The sequence below is a fragment of the Tenrec ecaudatus genome, chromosome 9 (assembly GCF_050624435.1).
Source record: "Tenrec ecaudatus isolate mTenEca1 chromosome 9, mTenEca1.hap1, whole genome shotgun sequence".
Taxonomy (NCBI): domain Eukaryota; kingdom Metazoa; phylum Chordata; class Mammalia; order Afrosoricida; family Tenrecidae; genus Tenrec; species Tenrec ecaudatus.
Window position 1 is genome coordinate 57,608,360 of NC_134538.1, and position 16,523 is coordinate 57,624,882.

Sequence of the window (16,523 nt, forward strand, 5' to 3'; positions counted from 1 at the left end):
ATGAGTTGTATGAGCCCCTAATAAAATGATTTTTTTAATTAGAGGCCTTCTTAACCTACATTTTAATTTTCGTTCCCCAAGATAAGTGTAAGCTAACTTTAGAATTGAGACCAAACAATTAAGTAGCCTACAGGCACAATAGAGCCAGAGATTTAAAAAACAGGTCTATAGGATTCAAGTGTTTGTCTTTATGTTACAGCTCCACCCTCCCAACATCAGCTTGTCAATGTGGAAAGCAAATTCTTCATTTTAAATTAAGAAAGCAAAATGCCAAAAGAATGAGAGAAGACTTTAGATTTGGAATAAAATTCCTACAGTTCAGATATATAAGGGAAACATTTACAAAGACCCAACAAGCAAATTTGGTATCTCACTGTATTCCTACTTAAAATTTAAGCACAAATGGTAAACAAAGTTACATGCCCTGGTATATAATTTTACTAAGGAATTACAATTTTCAAATATACTAAAAACCAGCTCTCACTTCTTTGAAGCAATAGTTGGAGGCAGCATAGCACCAACAAAACAATCAGGAGGAAAATTTAATCCAACATTATCTTATCCAATCAAGACTAACAAACAAAAACATGCCACAAAGAAGTTTATGAAAACTTCCTAATTGTCTCAGAAGCATATGGAAAATTAGGGATAAAATGATTCTTTCAATTGGTCCAATATAAAAACAACTGCCAGGTGACTTGAGTCTCAAAATTCCCTTCCAGTTATAAATATTCTTGATTATAACCTACAGCCTTAGCTTCTCATTTGAATAGACTTTAGCCTTAATTTCATAGTAACTAGACAAATGGAGCTCTAATTCTAGATACACTGAGTAAACCAGATTTTCTTTTAGATATAATCACATTAAGCGACACAAAAAGGAATATTCCACCATTTCATCATGCCATTTTTAAAAATTGTATTCAAATTCTATCATTTTAAAATCATGAGGAAATTAGAACCTCAGTGTAATATGCAAGCAGATTTGTGTTTGTGCTACATTCATTGTTCCATCTTCAGCAGCTTGAACACCACCTGGCATTCAGTAAATACTTGTCAAATGAAAGGTAAAGAGAATGTTAACAAACACCAATAAAAACAAAAGCTGCAAAATGCCCACGGTTGGCATAGTACAAGCATTTTGATTTGGTGCAGATGGTTATGCACACAAAAAATCCAAACCAATTGCTGTAGTCAATTCCAACTTACAGAGACCCATCTGTGTCACAGTTGAACTATGTGCCAGTTTTCCGAATGGGTGTTTAACAGACCTTGGTTCTGAGGTGCCTTTGGTAGACTCGAACTTTCAACCTTTTGATTAGTAGCCAAGCACATTAAATTTTGTACCACTCAGATGCTAGGTGGTGCATGTGAGGATAAACTATATGTATATATGTATCAGAGGATAAACTAGAACACATGTGAAAAGTTTAACTAGCATACTCTTAAGATTTTTAGCCAAGCAATTTTTAAAAACTCATAATAGTACTCAAAATACTTATTACAGTAAAAAAAAAAAGATAATGAACTGACTGCCCTGCATTATTAAATGTCCCCTAGCATAGGAGTTAAAACAGAGCAACAAAAAAGAGGAAGGCCTTCAACCAGGTGGACTGAGAGAGTGGCTGCAACAAGAGGCTCAAGCACAGAAACAATTGTGAGGCCAGGCTGGCTCAGGAGGAGCCGTGTTTCAGTGTTTGCACAGTTTGGAACCGACTCAAGGGCGCCTAACAGTGGAGTAAATAAATTGTAACACAATGGAACACTAGGCAACCAATCATGAATGTGAGATGCTGTAGAGGTCTAACAGATAAAATTATGGGCATTTAAGGAAATAAATGGGCTATTTATACATGAAAATACATAGTACAATTCCACTTCTATGTAAAATTAAACATCTGGAAAAGTCTATAAACTAAAAATGTTTCCTGTCCAAAATGATTTTTATTCTCTTCTTTTCATTCATCTCTACTTTCTAATGTTTTTGGAATAAGTATTTATTTGTAAAATAAAATGTATTTTAAAAGTCAGAAAAATTCATTTTGAAATAGTTATACTACACAAGCTGTGTAGTGACCAATTATAAATTTAAATATACCTTCTGAATAAAATAACACATTATTCACTTCCAGTTCTATGGCTGTGTTTCTGATATTATATGTTATTTTTGAACATATTCTTATTAATCTGGTTTTAAAAAGCTGTAAAAGAAATTGCAAATCAACAAAAGTAGACTGGCACACTATAGTTTTTGATGAGAACTTAAGTCTACTTGAACATCTAGAAATAGTCCTTTGAATTTAAACTGATATACTTCTAACATTAAGAGTTAATGAACTCCTTTTTAAATGAAAGATAAATATAAATCACATACATGCTAACATACAAATGCAAACTTATTTAATTTAAATTTAAGCATATACTACATATTAAATATCTTCAAACAAGTATCTTTTAGAAACAAGACACATCAAGTAAAGGATAGAGGGTAAGTAAAACTTATTTAATGTTATGTCACCCAACTGTAAAATATAAGCAATCATTATGTAATTATATTTCAGGATTTGAGGTACAGAACTCACAATATACACTAGAATATACAACTGATAAACTCCCAGTAGCTTATGCTAAAAATGACAAAACTTTTATCAGAAAGATGCCACCTTTTCATTGCAACTGTACCATTTATTTTCCACAGCCAAACATTTTGTTCCAGTTTTCATAGAGTTCTAAATCTTTTGGAGACACACTGGGTCGAACAGCTCTAAAAGCGTTTTCAAAATCAATGTAAGCTATGGGTCGGACTTGATCTGGTGTTATGGTGGCAATGTCAGCAGTTTGTAAACTGCGAATCGGACCCAAAGAAGCGTCTCTGCAAAGCTGTGTCATATCTGCCCCGGAAAAGCCATCAGATTGCTGCACGACCAGGTCAATCTCCTCTTCCTTAAGACAGCATTGCTCCTTGGACATGAGATTGACTACTATCTGTTTTCTGGCTGAAGCTTCTGGGAGAGGAATATAAAGTCTTTTCACCAATCTTCTCCGGGCAGCCTCATCAATTTCTTGTGGCCGATTGGTTGCTCCTACCACGAGAATGCGATCTTCAGAGGATGTGGTAGCTCCATCTAATTGAACTAAAAATTCGGTTTTTATCCTTCGAGAAGATTCATGCTCACTATCTCCCCTTTGAGATAATAGGGAATCAATTTCATCAATAAATATCACTGCTGGTTGCTGACACCTTGCAACAGCAAACAATGCACGGACCATTTTTTCTCCCTCACCCACCCATTTAGAAGTCAAAGATGAAGCAGAAATGCTGAAGAATGTAGCCCCAGACTGACTTGCAATGCACTTGCCAATCAGAGTTTTACCAGTCCCAGGAGGACCGAAGAGCAGAATTCCCTTAGGAGGCCCCCGTAAACCAGTAAAGATGTCTGGTCTCAGCATGGGCCACACAACTATCTCCTTTATCGTGGTTTTGGCAAATTCCACTCCTGCTATGTCCTCCCAATTTATTGGAGGTCCATGATCCATAATCTCATTCATAATAAGTTCAATCATCTTTGGCTCCAGGTTCTTCAAACGCTCATCAACCGGATAAGCTGGTTCCGTGGGTCCTGCCCCATAAGATTTGTACTGCATTCCACCATTCTGATCTCCCCCATCTGGCTTGGGTACAGGAGGAACGAATTTTCCAAATATTCCTCGAGATCTACCAGCTCCCAGAGACTTTTTTACACTGCCATACGAAGATCCTGATGCCCGCTGAGGGTGGTACTTTTTTTGCTGGTCAACCCATAATTGTTCTTTAGCAGTTTTGAAAGTAGGCAGGGTGTTCTCCTCTCGCTGGCAATTATCTTCGATTTTACTGAAAGACTTATTCAGAATTGGATTGGAAAGTGTATCAATGCAACTGGTACCAACACTATAGAAAGCCTTCTTTTCCTGGGAATTTTGGCAACCAGAAGAAAAACAAGACTGGTTAGATGACAGCACATTTAGTCCCATGCTGGCTTTTGGAGAGCCGTGACTTTCCCTTTTGACATTTCCCAATAACGGTGTGGCGTGGAATTTTGCAGGGGCGGACTCGCCTACGGGCACCGAGAATGCAGGGCAGGTTTTACTAGTGTTAGTCACCACTGCTGCCTGTGTATTCTGAGGACCCTCTAAAGAACTTACATTTTCTGGGGCGGCTTGAGCCCTATCTGTGCTATGACTTGTGGTAGCTGAAAGTTTATTCTCTCCAAAACCATACACACTAAATTTTGGAGAATCAAAGGCATTGGCCTCTTTATAGATTACTACCGATGAGTCAGCAGGTGCCAACAGAGAGTCTTTGAATGCTTTGCCAGCTTTCATCATCTCTTGTACATGACTCATTTTGTAAACATTACTTATTGTCAATCCAGACTGCCACTTGTCACTGTCGGCTTGCTGAGATGTAAAAGTTAAAATGTTTTCTGCATAATTATTCAAGCCAGTTTCAACATTGTCAGAATCAATAATTGTAGAATATTTCTCAGCATATTTTTTGAACAGTTTGGTAGCACAGACTTGGGAGATCTCCGAGTTTGCCCATGCATACTGAATGCGCAGTATCTGGGCACGGTATGCATCTGCCTTCTGTCCTGAAGAACATATGCCAGATGTGATTCCAAAATAATTCTTCTGCCACTCACTCAAGTGCACAGATCTAGAGTTGGAGGTCTGCATTTTGGAAGTCCTACCAAACAAATAAAATTAAAAGAAAAAAAATCAGTATCATAAAAAAAAGGGAGAAAAAATAACAGGACAGTCTCTGGGTTTCAAATGTCTAACTTATAGACTTCTCATGGAGCTCCATAAAGCTTCTTAAACACTCAAAGTATAAATAAGGACTCAGAGTAACAAACAGGTCACACTTTGGGACCTCTCATAATCTGCTGGTGAGACTATAAACTGGTGGGACCACTGTAGAAAGCAGGACAATGCTTCCTAAGAAGTTGGGGATAAAGCATCATATGGCCCAGTAAATCCCTCCACTTAGTATGTAGCATCGAGGATGAAGAACCATAACAGGGTAAATGTGTGCACATCCATGTTCATGTAGCACTACTCAAAATAGAAAATAATGGAAACAACCTAAAAGCCCATCAGTGGATGGATAAACTTTTGTACACACACACAACAGAATACGACTCAACATTAAAGAAAACGAATCTTCTAAACAACTCATAACATGGATAAACCTGGAGGGCATTACGCTGAGTAAAATTAGGCAATCACAAAAGGATAAATATTGTGAGACCACTACTATAAAAAGTCAATAAATGGTTTTCATACTAAAAGAAACATTACAAGGGGGTATTGCCACACACAAAAACAACACAACAGAATTGCACTCGGCTGGTCAGGGAGGAGCTCTCATAGTACACATTTTTCTCGGTAGGTGAGCTTCTAGCAACTCACTCTGAGTGTACCCAGTGGTGTTGCCTGGACAGGTTGTCCCTGGCGACAGAAAATGTTTTCATACAAGCAGTTTTGCTCGAACCTCGTTTTTTGTGAGGGTCGATTTAAGAGAACAGTGTGTGGCCGTGAAATTTTGTTTCCTGTTCGGGAAAAATGCTGCAGACGCTGTTTTGATGTTGAACACAGCTTACAAGGACAGGGCTATGGCAAAGACTCAAGTGTACGAGTGGTTTTCTCGTTTCAAAAAGGTGAAATGTCCACTGACGACAAACCTCATTATGGATGTCCGCCAACTTCCACAATGGAGGCGAATGTCGACTTACAGTGCATTTGGAGTTCATTCCACCAGGTCAGACTGTTAGTCAAGTTTTCTTTTTAGAGGTTCTGAAAAACAGCATAATAATGTGTGACAAAAAAGGCCTGATTTGTGGCAGATGGGCAAGTGGATTTGCTACCACAAAAATGCACCTGCTTACTCAGCCATCTCAGTGTGCCAGCTTTTCGCAAAAAAACAGCATGCCTCTTCTTGCCCCACACCTTACTCACCTAATCTCGTTCCATGTGACTTCTTTTTGTTTCTGCGAATGCAGAGGAACATGAAAGGGCAGCAATTTGAAGACATAGAAGAGGTAAAGAAAAAAAAGGGGAGCTGCTGTCAGGCATCCAAACACGAGTCTGAAAAATATTTCCAAGAATGGAATCACAGAGTTGACATAGTACTTTGAAAGTGATAGTTGTTTTGTAAAAAAATTTAAATTCATAGCTTTGGGAAAAAATTTCGGGTTACCTAACCAAAGAAAGGAGGGAACAAATCTCAATAGCAAAAATAAGGGATGAAAGAGGGGTCATTACAACAGACCCTAATGAAATCAAAAGATTAGTTACACAGTACTATGAAGGATTGTACTCCAATGAATTCAACAATTTGGAAGACATGGACAAATTCTTGGAAAAACAATCCCTCCCTAGACTATCCTCGGTGGACGTCAAGAATCTCAACAGACCCATAGCAATAGACAAGTTTATCAAGAGATTACAAACAGAAATCCCCTGGACCAGATGGCTTCACTGGAGAACTCTACCAAGCATTTAGGGAAGAACTAACACCAATCCTATACAAACTCTTCCAGACATAGAAAAAGATAGCAAACTCCCGAACTCCTTCTATGAAGCTAGTATAACCCTGAAACCAATACCAGGCAAGGATCCCACAAGAATCGAGAACTACAGACCAACATCCCTAATAAACATTGACGTAAAAATCCTTAACAAAATACTAGCCAAGAGAATACAAAAATATATAAAACAAATAATTCACCATGACCAAGTGGGATTCATACCAGGGATGGTTCAACATACGAAAGACCATTAGTATTATTCGTCACATTGACACGGAAAACTATAAGAACCACATGATAATATCGATAGATGCACAAAAAGCATTCAACAATATCCAACACCAATTCCTGTTTAAGACACTTGAGAAGATAGGAATGGAAGGAAAGTTCCTCAAGACAATACAAGCTATATATGAAAAACCAACAGCCAAAGTCATAGTCAATGGAGAAAAGACTAACACAATCCCACTGAAAAAGGAGACCAGACAAGGATGCCCCTTGTCCCCACTCTTATTTAATATCGAGCTGGAGGTTTTAGCTAACAGCATAAGGCAAAGAAGAGACATCAAAGGTATTCGTCTGGGGAAGGAAGAAGTAAAACTATCATTATTTGCAGATGATATGATTTTATATATGGAAAAGCCCAAAAGTTCACAAGAGGAGTACTGGAAGAAATAGAGGAGTTTGGCAGAGTGGCAGGATACAAGATCAACAAAGAGAAGTCCATCGGACTGTTATACACATCAGATAAGACCACAGAAGAAGAGATCAAAAAGAAGGTACCCTTCACAATAGCCAAACGCAAATTGAAATATCTAGGGATATACCTGACTAAAAAAAACAAAAGATCTATATGGGGAAAACTGCAGAACACTATTACAAGAAACCAAGAGCAACCTCAACAAATGGAAGAATATCCCATACTCGTTGATTGGAAGACTCTGTAGTCAAGATATCAGTGCTTCCAAAGGCACTATATAAGTTTATTGCAATCCTGATACAATTACCCTCATCTTTCTTCAAAGAAATGGAAAAACTGATTACTTCAAATGGAGAGGGAAGAACCCCAGAATTAGCAGAGAACTCCTCAAAAAGAAGGACACTGTGGGAGGGCTTGCTTTACCTGACTTTAGCACATACTATACAGCCACAGTTGTCAAAACCGCATGGTATTGGTACAATGACAGATACTTAGACCAATGGAAAAGAACTGAAAACCCAAAAATAAAATCATCAGCATACAGACAACTGATCTTTGATAAGGGCCCCAAAAATATCAAATGGTAAACAGATGCCCTCTTTAACAAGTAGTGCTGGAAAAAATGGATATTTACCTGTAGAAAAATGAAGCAAGACCCTTATCTCACTCCATGCACAAGAATAAACTCAAGGTGAATCACAGACCTGGAAGTTAAACCCCAAACTATTAGGGCCATCAATGAGGGAATTGGGACCAACTTGAGAACTTTGGCGCAGGGAATACACAGGTTATCAGAAATAGGGAAGGACACAAACACAGAGGTGGCACAAATTGACAAATGGGATATACTGAAGATAAAACACCTGTGTACATCGAAAGAATTCACCAAGAGAGTAATAAGAGAGTCCACGAACTGGGAAAACATCTTTAGCAATGACACATCAGACAAAGGCCTTATTACTAAAATCTACAATACTCTGCTAGCTTCCAAAAAGAAAAAAATAGCCCACTTGAAAGGTGGGCAAAGGACTTGAACAGAAATTTCACAGGGGCAGAAATCCGAATGGCCAACAACATGAGAAAATTTTCCAGATTTTTAGCCATAAGAGAAATGCAAATTAAAACAATGAGGTACCACCTGACACCCTCAAAGATAGCCCAATTCAAAAAATCAGAAAGCAACAAGTGTTGGAGGGGCTGTGTGTAGACAGGAACCCTCATCCACTGCTGGTGGACCTGTAAGTATGTACAGCCACTATGGAAATCAATCTGGCGATATCTAAAACAGATGGAAATAGAGTTACCATATGACCCAGCAATCCCCCTATGGGCATATACCCAGAAGAGGCAAGAAACAAACCAAGGCCAGACTTCTGTGATCCAATGTTCATTGCAGCACAGTTCACAATTGCAAGGAGTTGGAAGCAACCTAAATTTCCATCAACTGACGATTGGATTAAAAAACTGTGGTATATACATACAACTGAGTACTACGCATCACTAAAAAGCAGTGATGAAAGTATGAAGCACATAGCGGCATGGGAAGAACTGGAGGAAATCATGCTAAGCGAAGTAAGTCAGGCACAAAAGGACAAGTACAACATGAGCCCACTGAGGTAAGTATTAAAAATAAAAATGCAAAAGGGGCATAGGGAAAAAGCTACTGCATACAAACATTCTTGGGGTGAGGACCGTGTTGTATGGCAGAGACCAGATCAAATCCAGAGATGCACATGGTAGACAACTGGGGAAAGGGGGGGAAAAAAGGATGAATATAAGGAAGAAAAGCGGAGCAGGGCATGGGGTGCTAAACCACCCAAGGGGGGGGGGTGTATTGTTTATATCTCCACAGGGAAAAAGGGACTGGACTTCAACCCAGGGCCTCAAGGTGTGAATGCAACATTCCGGCGTGGAATAGAGAACCAGTGGAGAGGTCTGGGAGGCTGGCCCCAGTACCAAATATTAAGTGGATGCCTGCCGTTTCCCCCAGAAGAATTTGGTTCAAAGGACGGCATTGCATCTGCAGCTCCGGGAGAAGGACTTATCTGATCAGAGCACATGGGAGCAGATGAAGGGGGAGTTGGAGAGAGTGGAGCACATCCTGGCCCACCAGGCCCTGAGGATGATGACCCGTTAGAGCAGCCAGTCCACAGAGAGGACCACATGGCCAGCCCCACTATGAGATATGACGTCCCTCACTGACTCATGGTCCTGCAGGGGACAGCACCAGAGACACAGTGTGGGAATTGCGCCAACCTGATCCCACCACACCGAAGCAAAGCACTGGGCAAGTGCAGCGGAATAGCAAGGGAATGGAACGGCAAGGTCCCCAGGGAATGCTGAAAGTGGACTTTGGGGCCAAGGCGTGGTGTCCCAACAGACTGGACTGGAAAACACTCCTAAAGGCCAACAAACGATCCTTGAACTTACAAGCTTTTTTTTCTTGATGTGTTTTGTTTTGTTCTTTGTCAGTGGTTTGTTGTATACTGTTGCTTGGTTTTGCTCTGTCTTGTTTTTGTGCATGTTAGTATCTCCGCAGGTCTAAATAAGATAGGCTGGATGAACTATCTGGAGGAAAAACAATGGGACCGACAGTTCCGGGGGGACATGGGATAGGGGTGGAAGGGGAGTAAGGAAGTGGTGTTAAGAAGGGACAAGGGAAAAACAAGGGATCAAAATTGGTGGTGAGGTGGGTGTGGAAGGCCTGGTAGGGAATGATCAAGGGTAAGGTAACGAAGAGGTATAGCTGAAACCCAAGTGGGGACGGAGCATGATAGTGGGACAGGAGGAAAGTCAAGGGAAATGGAGGAAAGAGCTAGGAGGCAATGGGCATTTATAGAGGTCTAGACAAAGACATGTACATATGCAAACATATATATGAGGATGGGGAAATAGATCTATGTGCCTATATTTATAAGTTTAGTATTAAGGTGGTAGAATGACCTTGGGCCTCTACTCAAGCACTCCCTCAATGCATGAATACTTTCTTCTATTAAATTGGCATTCTATGATGCTCACTCTCCCGACACAACCGCTGAAGACAAAGCAGGTGAACAAGCAAATGTGGTGAAGAAAGCTGATGGTGCCCGGTTATCAAAAGATATATCATCTGGGGTCTTAAAGGCTTGAAGATAAACAAGCAGCCATCTAGCTCAGAAGCAACAAAGCCCACATGGAAGAACAAACCAGCCTGTGTGATCACATGGTTCCGAAGGAATCAGTTATCAGGCATCAAAGAACAAAAATATCTTATCATGGGTACACACCTCCATGATCGCTGAGGACAAACAGGTGCATAAGCAAATGTGGGGAAGAAAGCTGATGGTGACCGCCTATCAAAAGAGATAGTGTCAAAAAAAAAAAAAAAAAGAGATAGTGTCTGGGGTCTTAAAGGCTTGAAGGTAAACAAGCGGCCATCTAGCTCAGAAGCAACAAAGCCCACATGGAAGAAGCACACCAGTCTGTGTGATCATGAGTTGTCGAAGAGATCAGGTATAAGGCATCATCGGAACAAAAAAATCTTACCATAGTGAATGAAGGGGGAAGTGCAGAGTGGAGACCCAAAGCCCATTAGTCAGCCACGGGAGATCCCCTTGCTGAGGGGTCTAGGGGAGGAGATGAGTCAGTCAGGGTGCGATGTAGCACCAATGAAGAATACAACTTTCCTTCAGTTCCTAAATGCTTCCTCCCCAACTATCATGACCCAGATTCTACCTTGCAAGTCTGGATAGAGCAGAGGATGTACACTGGTGCAGATAGGAGCTGGAGGCAAAGGGAATCCAGGGCGGATGATACCTTCAGGACCAGGGGGTGAGGGGTGACACTGGGAGGGTAGAGGGTGAGCGGGTTGGAAAGAGGGAACCGATTACAAGGATCTACATGTGACCTCCTCCATGGGGGACGGACAACAGAAAAGGGGGTGAAGGGAGATGTCGGACAGAGCAAGATATGACAAAATAATAATTTATAAATTATCAAGGGCTCATGAGGGAGGGGGGAGAGAGAGGGGAATGATGAGGGTAAAGAATGTACAGATGTGTTTTACACAATTGATGTATGTATGGATTGTGATAAGAGTTGTATGAGTCCCTAATGTTTTGTTTTGATTCGAGTTTTGGTGGGGTACCCGCCCCCCTTGTATTTGATGGTTACCAGGGATTGAAGAAGTTTCCGAGAAAGGGTAAGTCACAGGCTAGAGAGAACAGACAAGTGTTAACTTGGGTGAATGGAGGTTAAGAGGGAGGTTAGCAAAAAAGATGAAGTCAGGGGAAGATACTGTGTGGTGGTGGGTGGGGAGTTGCAAAAGTTCAAGCAAGAGGCAAACACTGTTATATAGACAATCCTTCAGTGGTGGATATCTATGAGATACTTGGACAGACATGCTAGCAAAACAGGTCTGAGTGGAAGCCTAGTATGCCACCAATACCTGCCGCTATTCTACCTATGTGTTTACCTCTCCTGCAAGTATGTCCAAGTAAATAGTGGAGAATACAGGGAGCAAGTTATGAAAACTTAAGACAAAACCAAACGCCTGAGGAAGTAAGTTGTTGGGCCTGGGAGATCAGGAACATAGTCTGAGAGGACACCAAGGTCAAATGGCATAGCATAATTCACAAATAGTGATTTGGGGTGTTAAGAGCTGGTGAGCAACCACTTAAAGTACAACTACTGGTGTCTCCCATCTAGAGGAAAGACAAGTGATGAAAATCTAAATTCATTAATGGATCACTTAAATATGCCTCCATACACCTGACACCAGAGGTACTATCTGGTTCCCAGTTACTACGATCAACTGCTCTGAAAAGGCTCACATGAAAGTCTTGATGGAGTAGAAAGAAAATGTGGTACAGAACTGAATCCTAAAACAGCATGCTTACTGGTCTGATAAAGACTGCTAGAATCCCTTAGATTAAGTGGTCCTTAGTCATCTGTTGGTCTGGAACTTAATTCACCATGACCTTTGCCATCACTTCCAGATTTATAGTAATCAACCATTTAAAATCAAAAGGTCAGCATTTACTGAAGGACAAAGTGCAGAGGGTTGGGAAAGGGGGAATGGAGATCAGAAACACAAGAAGTGGAATAAGTGACCGCACATTGACAGTACATTGAGGGGATTGCTATAAACTAGTTGAACCAAAATGCTTATGAATTAAATGTAAAACTGATATGCTCTGTAATACCTCAAACGTTTTTTCTTTTAAACAGAATTATCTTAAAAAAAAACAAAAAGTCACCTCTTCCCCTTTGCATTCTCCCCGCCCCCAACCAATCACTAATACGGTTTCGGGCACTAAAGCCATTTTGTGTTTTCTAAAATCTTATATACAGTATGTATTCTTTGGTGCTTGGCTTACTTCATTCAGCATATGGGGATAACTGCAAGGTTCACAGTTCATATCCACAAACCCACCTGCCGCTATTCTAGAGAGAGCTAAGAGTGTCCATTCCCAAAAAGATGTAGTCTTGGAAACTCGATTGAGGTTGTAAAAATACTAACAGGCTCCAGCCCTCAATCAACCAGCTCACTGGTTCTCACACCGTAGACCTACTTCCAAACCAGAACACAACTACCCGCACACTCCATCTGCCTAGCTGAAGCTTTCCTAAACTTGGATCAAGTCGTTTTCTTGATCTGACTCATAGAAGCCCAAATTTACTTGGCCTACCGCCCGATTTTCAGGAAAGGGGAGAAAAAAAAAAAAGCAACACCTAATCGCTTCCCTGACAATTACAAACTTGGATTATGAATCCCTAACCCAAGATAAAGATAAAATCCAAGCTATCCACTCGGCAGCCCCCCCCCCCCCAGGAGGGGTGCGGGAGGCAAGTCTGCACCGTAGTAGCTTCCAGAGAGAGCTGAGCGACCTCGGGCTTTCCCGCGGTCCTGAGGTCCCTTCCACCCGCCGGCTGCCTCAGCGCCGTGGCCCGCGCGGCGCCCCTCCCCCACGGCCCACGGCCGCGAGCCCGGCCTGCACGACGCGGGCCCCGGCCCCGCACGCTCCTGCAGGGGGCGTCCTCCTACAGGCCCCACGCCCCGAGCCGCCCGCGGCGTCCCCACAAACAGGTCAGCGCCCTCTGCCCCTTCCGCGTGCCACCCAGCACCCCTGAAGAGCCGTGATATCCGCTCCCCCAAACCGCCTCAGCCGCCACCGCTAACGTCGCCCAGACTAACCCGAGTCGCTGAACCCCGTTCGCCAGCAGCCTACAAAAGTCGCGGGTCCTTGGCTCGCGCTTGCGCACTGTGCGCGCACTGTGCGCGCGCTGCTTACGTGCTCGGCCGCGCCGCTTGCGTACGTGCTGTGCGAAGGGCGGGCGCGCGCACGCGGGGGGACGGCGGTGGGAGCGGAGACTGGGCGGGGCGAGCGTCTTGGGGCAGGTAAAGCGCACGCAAGTCCGCGGGGCGGGAGATGGCGGAGTACTTCTGCCCCAGCCCGTTTTTATAAAGGCTTGTAATGGTTGCTAAAAAAGAGAGTTCGCTTAAAGACAAACTCTCCGCCGTCGAGTCAAAGCTGCCCCACAGCGACCCCTTGTGGGTCTCCGAGACTGTAACTGTTCGCCGAGTAGAAAGCTCAGCCTTTCTCCCACCGAGCTTCTGATGGATTCGAACTGTCGACCTTGAGGATCGCAGTCCAGCCCATCACCACTACGCCAGATTAAAAAAAGGAAAGATAATTCATAGCTAATAACAAGTTGTCTTGTTTTCATTGTGTAAATGCTTTGTTGTTGTGTTTTGTTTTTTAAATCCTTACAAAAATTAAAAGAGTGGCAGGATGGGTTACAGTTGGGCAATTATTTGCAAGGTCAGCAGTCTGAAATCATCAGCTTCGACGCCCTTAAAAAGCTAAAGTCTCCGAAACCCACAGGGACAGGTCCTATAGGGTCGCTTCACGTGGAAATCGACTCCAGGGTAGTGAATATTCTAGGAGCAAAAGGGAGCAGTGGTGGTGGCCGTGGGCTTCCACGAGCAAATTGAAGTCCTTTACAACTTCAATCTTTTCTCCATTATCGTGATGTTTCCTACTGGTCCAGTGTGAGGATTTTGATTTACTGTATATACTCGTGTATATGCCGAGTTTTGGCTTATACACGGGTCAGTGGTACCCCAGTGAGGTGTATCATCTCACGCCCCCCCCACCTGCTCCCCTTAATGGGAAGAGCGCCTGGCCCGTTATCTCTCGCCGTTCCTCCGCTGTTCATTCAAAGCCCCGCTGACACTGCAGGGCTTTGAATGTTTGTTTACTCACATCTAACCAATCAGAGCCGTCCTATGACATGTATTTTTGAATAAGCCTTTTAAATACCGTGTGCGAAGGATGTGGCATGAATGGATGTCATCTGGTCAAGCCCGACTAGCAAAAGGAGGAAATCTCATGAAGCCTGACATAGAGTTAAGAGCAAAGTGGGTTCGAGATGCATGGGAAGACATTCCAAAAGACATGGTGCGACGTGCCTTCCAGAAATGTAGTATTAGTAATGCTACGCTTTGTACGAAAATGACAGCGGTGATGATGATGACGGCGATCTCAGTGAGGACAGCGTGTATGATGACCTCACACCAGCTGAAGTTCTGCAATTGGGATACGGATGATGATGAGGAATCCAGTTTTGAAGGATTTTAACTCTTTACACTTTAGCTTGGTTGCTGATTGAGCTCAGGGAATAATACTCTTAAGGTATCATTGTTGATACCTCATTGTTTTTGTTGAACCTATTTTCCACTTACAGTGCTGGTTTACTAATGTTAAATGACTTGTCCTTTTATTTATGTTTTATTATTTAAAATAAATATTTAAATACATTACCCCACTGATGTCTCAATTTTTAGTAATTTTATTTTCATTTGTTTTGATTACTGAAACTGACCAATCGCTTCTGCATTTTCCACCCTAGGCTTATCCTCGAGTCAATCAGTTTTTCTGGTTTCCCGGGTAATAATTAGGTACCTCGGCTTATACTCGGGTCGGCTTATATTCGAGTACATACAGTACTTTCTATTGAGTGATAATCCATATTGAAGGCTTTACTTTGAGTTGTAATCCATCCAACAAGTGTTTCAAATCTTCCCTTTGACAAGCAAGGTAATATCATCTGCACAGCCTTGTTAATAAACCTCCCTTCAGTCCTGATACTGCGTTCCTCCTCAGATAATCCAGCTTCTTTGACGGTTTGCCCAGCAGACAGTTTGAGTATGAGAGGAGAGGATACAACCCTACAGCACACCTTTCTTGATTCTATACACATATATGTATACAGAGCGATCACATACATACACACTGGATTTGTTTCTCTAGAGCAGTGGTTCTCAACTTTCCTCATGCTGCGACCCTTTAATACAGTTCCTCGTGTTGTAGTGGCACCCCAACCATAAAATTATTTTCATTACTACTTCATAACTGTAATTTTGCTACTGTTATGAATCACACAAATCCTGTGAAAGTGTGGTTCAACTCCCAAAGGGGTCACGACCCACAGGTTGAGAACCACTGCTCTAGAGACTCCAGGCTAACGCACTGGAGTTAAAGATAAAGCAACTGAATCTCAATTCAATTTCTTCTCAGTGAAGTTCTCTGAGTGCGTCTTGATTCCACTATGTTTTCAAAGCTCTCATTACCTGAAATAAGTGGGAGGGAAAAAAGCCGAAGGACATATGAGGGTACAATCACCCCACAATTAGTCAGAAGTAAGATGCGTGTGGGTCTGGAGTGGAGGAATTCAATGCATAAGTCAGAAGATAATTTCAGGTGTACTGAACGAATCATAAGGGGAATTGTCTCTAGCTTCACTGCACAGGAGCTGTGTGGTGGAGTGTTAAGAGCAGTGTTCTCAGTCCCATTCTAGGTATGAATCCCAGCTCCAATAGTCTAGAGCGACCTCTGTGGGGAGCTCAATCAAGTTGATATCTGAAGATCAATTCATGGAGATCCGAGCCTGACCCTCAGTAAGCATTATATAAATTATAAATTTGTTATTATCAATATTATAATCATGCCTGCCCTCCTTTTGCTTTACACTAGTGGCCCTGATTAGAGTTTATGATTGAAAAGTAATCCACCCCCTTTTGGGGGGGGTAAACTTTTATGTAATGATTGAAGGGAAATTATCTTATTTCTTCATGGAATGGTGATGTAGTGTTGAGCTGCAAGGTCAGCTGTTCAAACCCACCAGCTGCGTGGAGGAGATAGGCGACCTTTCCACTCCAGTAAACTGGGAAGCAGTGCTGCTGTGAGTTAACATCGACTCGATTGATGGCA

General features: G+C 42.1%; 1 protein-coding gene across 5 annotated transcripts; it reads right to left on the reverse strand.

The window, feature by feature from the left end:
• Positions 1 to 2,459: 2,459 nt before the first annotated feature.
• On the reverse strand, positions 2,460 to 13,509 carry FIGNL1 (fidgetin like 1). 5 transcript variants are annotated; one of them, XM_075558144.1, is made up of 4 exons: positions 13,445 to 13,498; positions 5,998 to 6,126; positions 5,724 to 5,835; positions 2,461 to 4,726 (listed from the first exon to the last, which is right to left on the reverse strand). In XM_075558144.1, the coding sequence occupies exons 3-4, from the start codon at positions 5,726 to 5,728 to the stop codon at positions 2,686 to 2,688; spliced, it is 2,046 nt and encodes a 681-aa protein (XP_075414259.1). In that variant the 5' UTR covers positions 5,729 to 5,835; positions 5,998 to 6,126; positions 13,445 to 13,498; the 3' UTR covers positions 2,461 to 2,685. The 5 variants fall into 5 exon arrangements, with proteins under 5 accessions (XP_075414263.1, XP_075414262.1, XP_075414258.1 ...); XM_075558148.1 differs by lacking the exon at positions 5,724 to 5,835 and having other exon boundaries at positions 2,460 to 4,726; positions 13,445 to 13,492; XM_075558145.1 differs by lacking the exon at positions 5,998 to 6,126 and having other exon boundaries at positions 13,445 to 13,509.
• Positions 13,510 to 16,523: the final 3,014 nt, after the last annotated feature.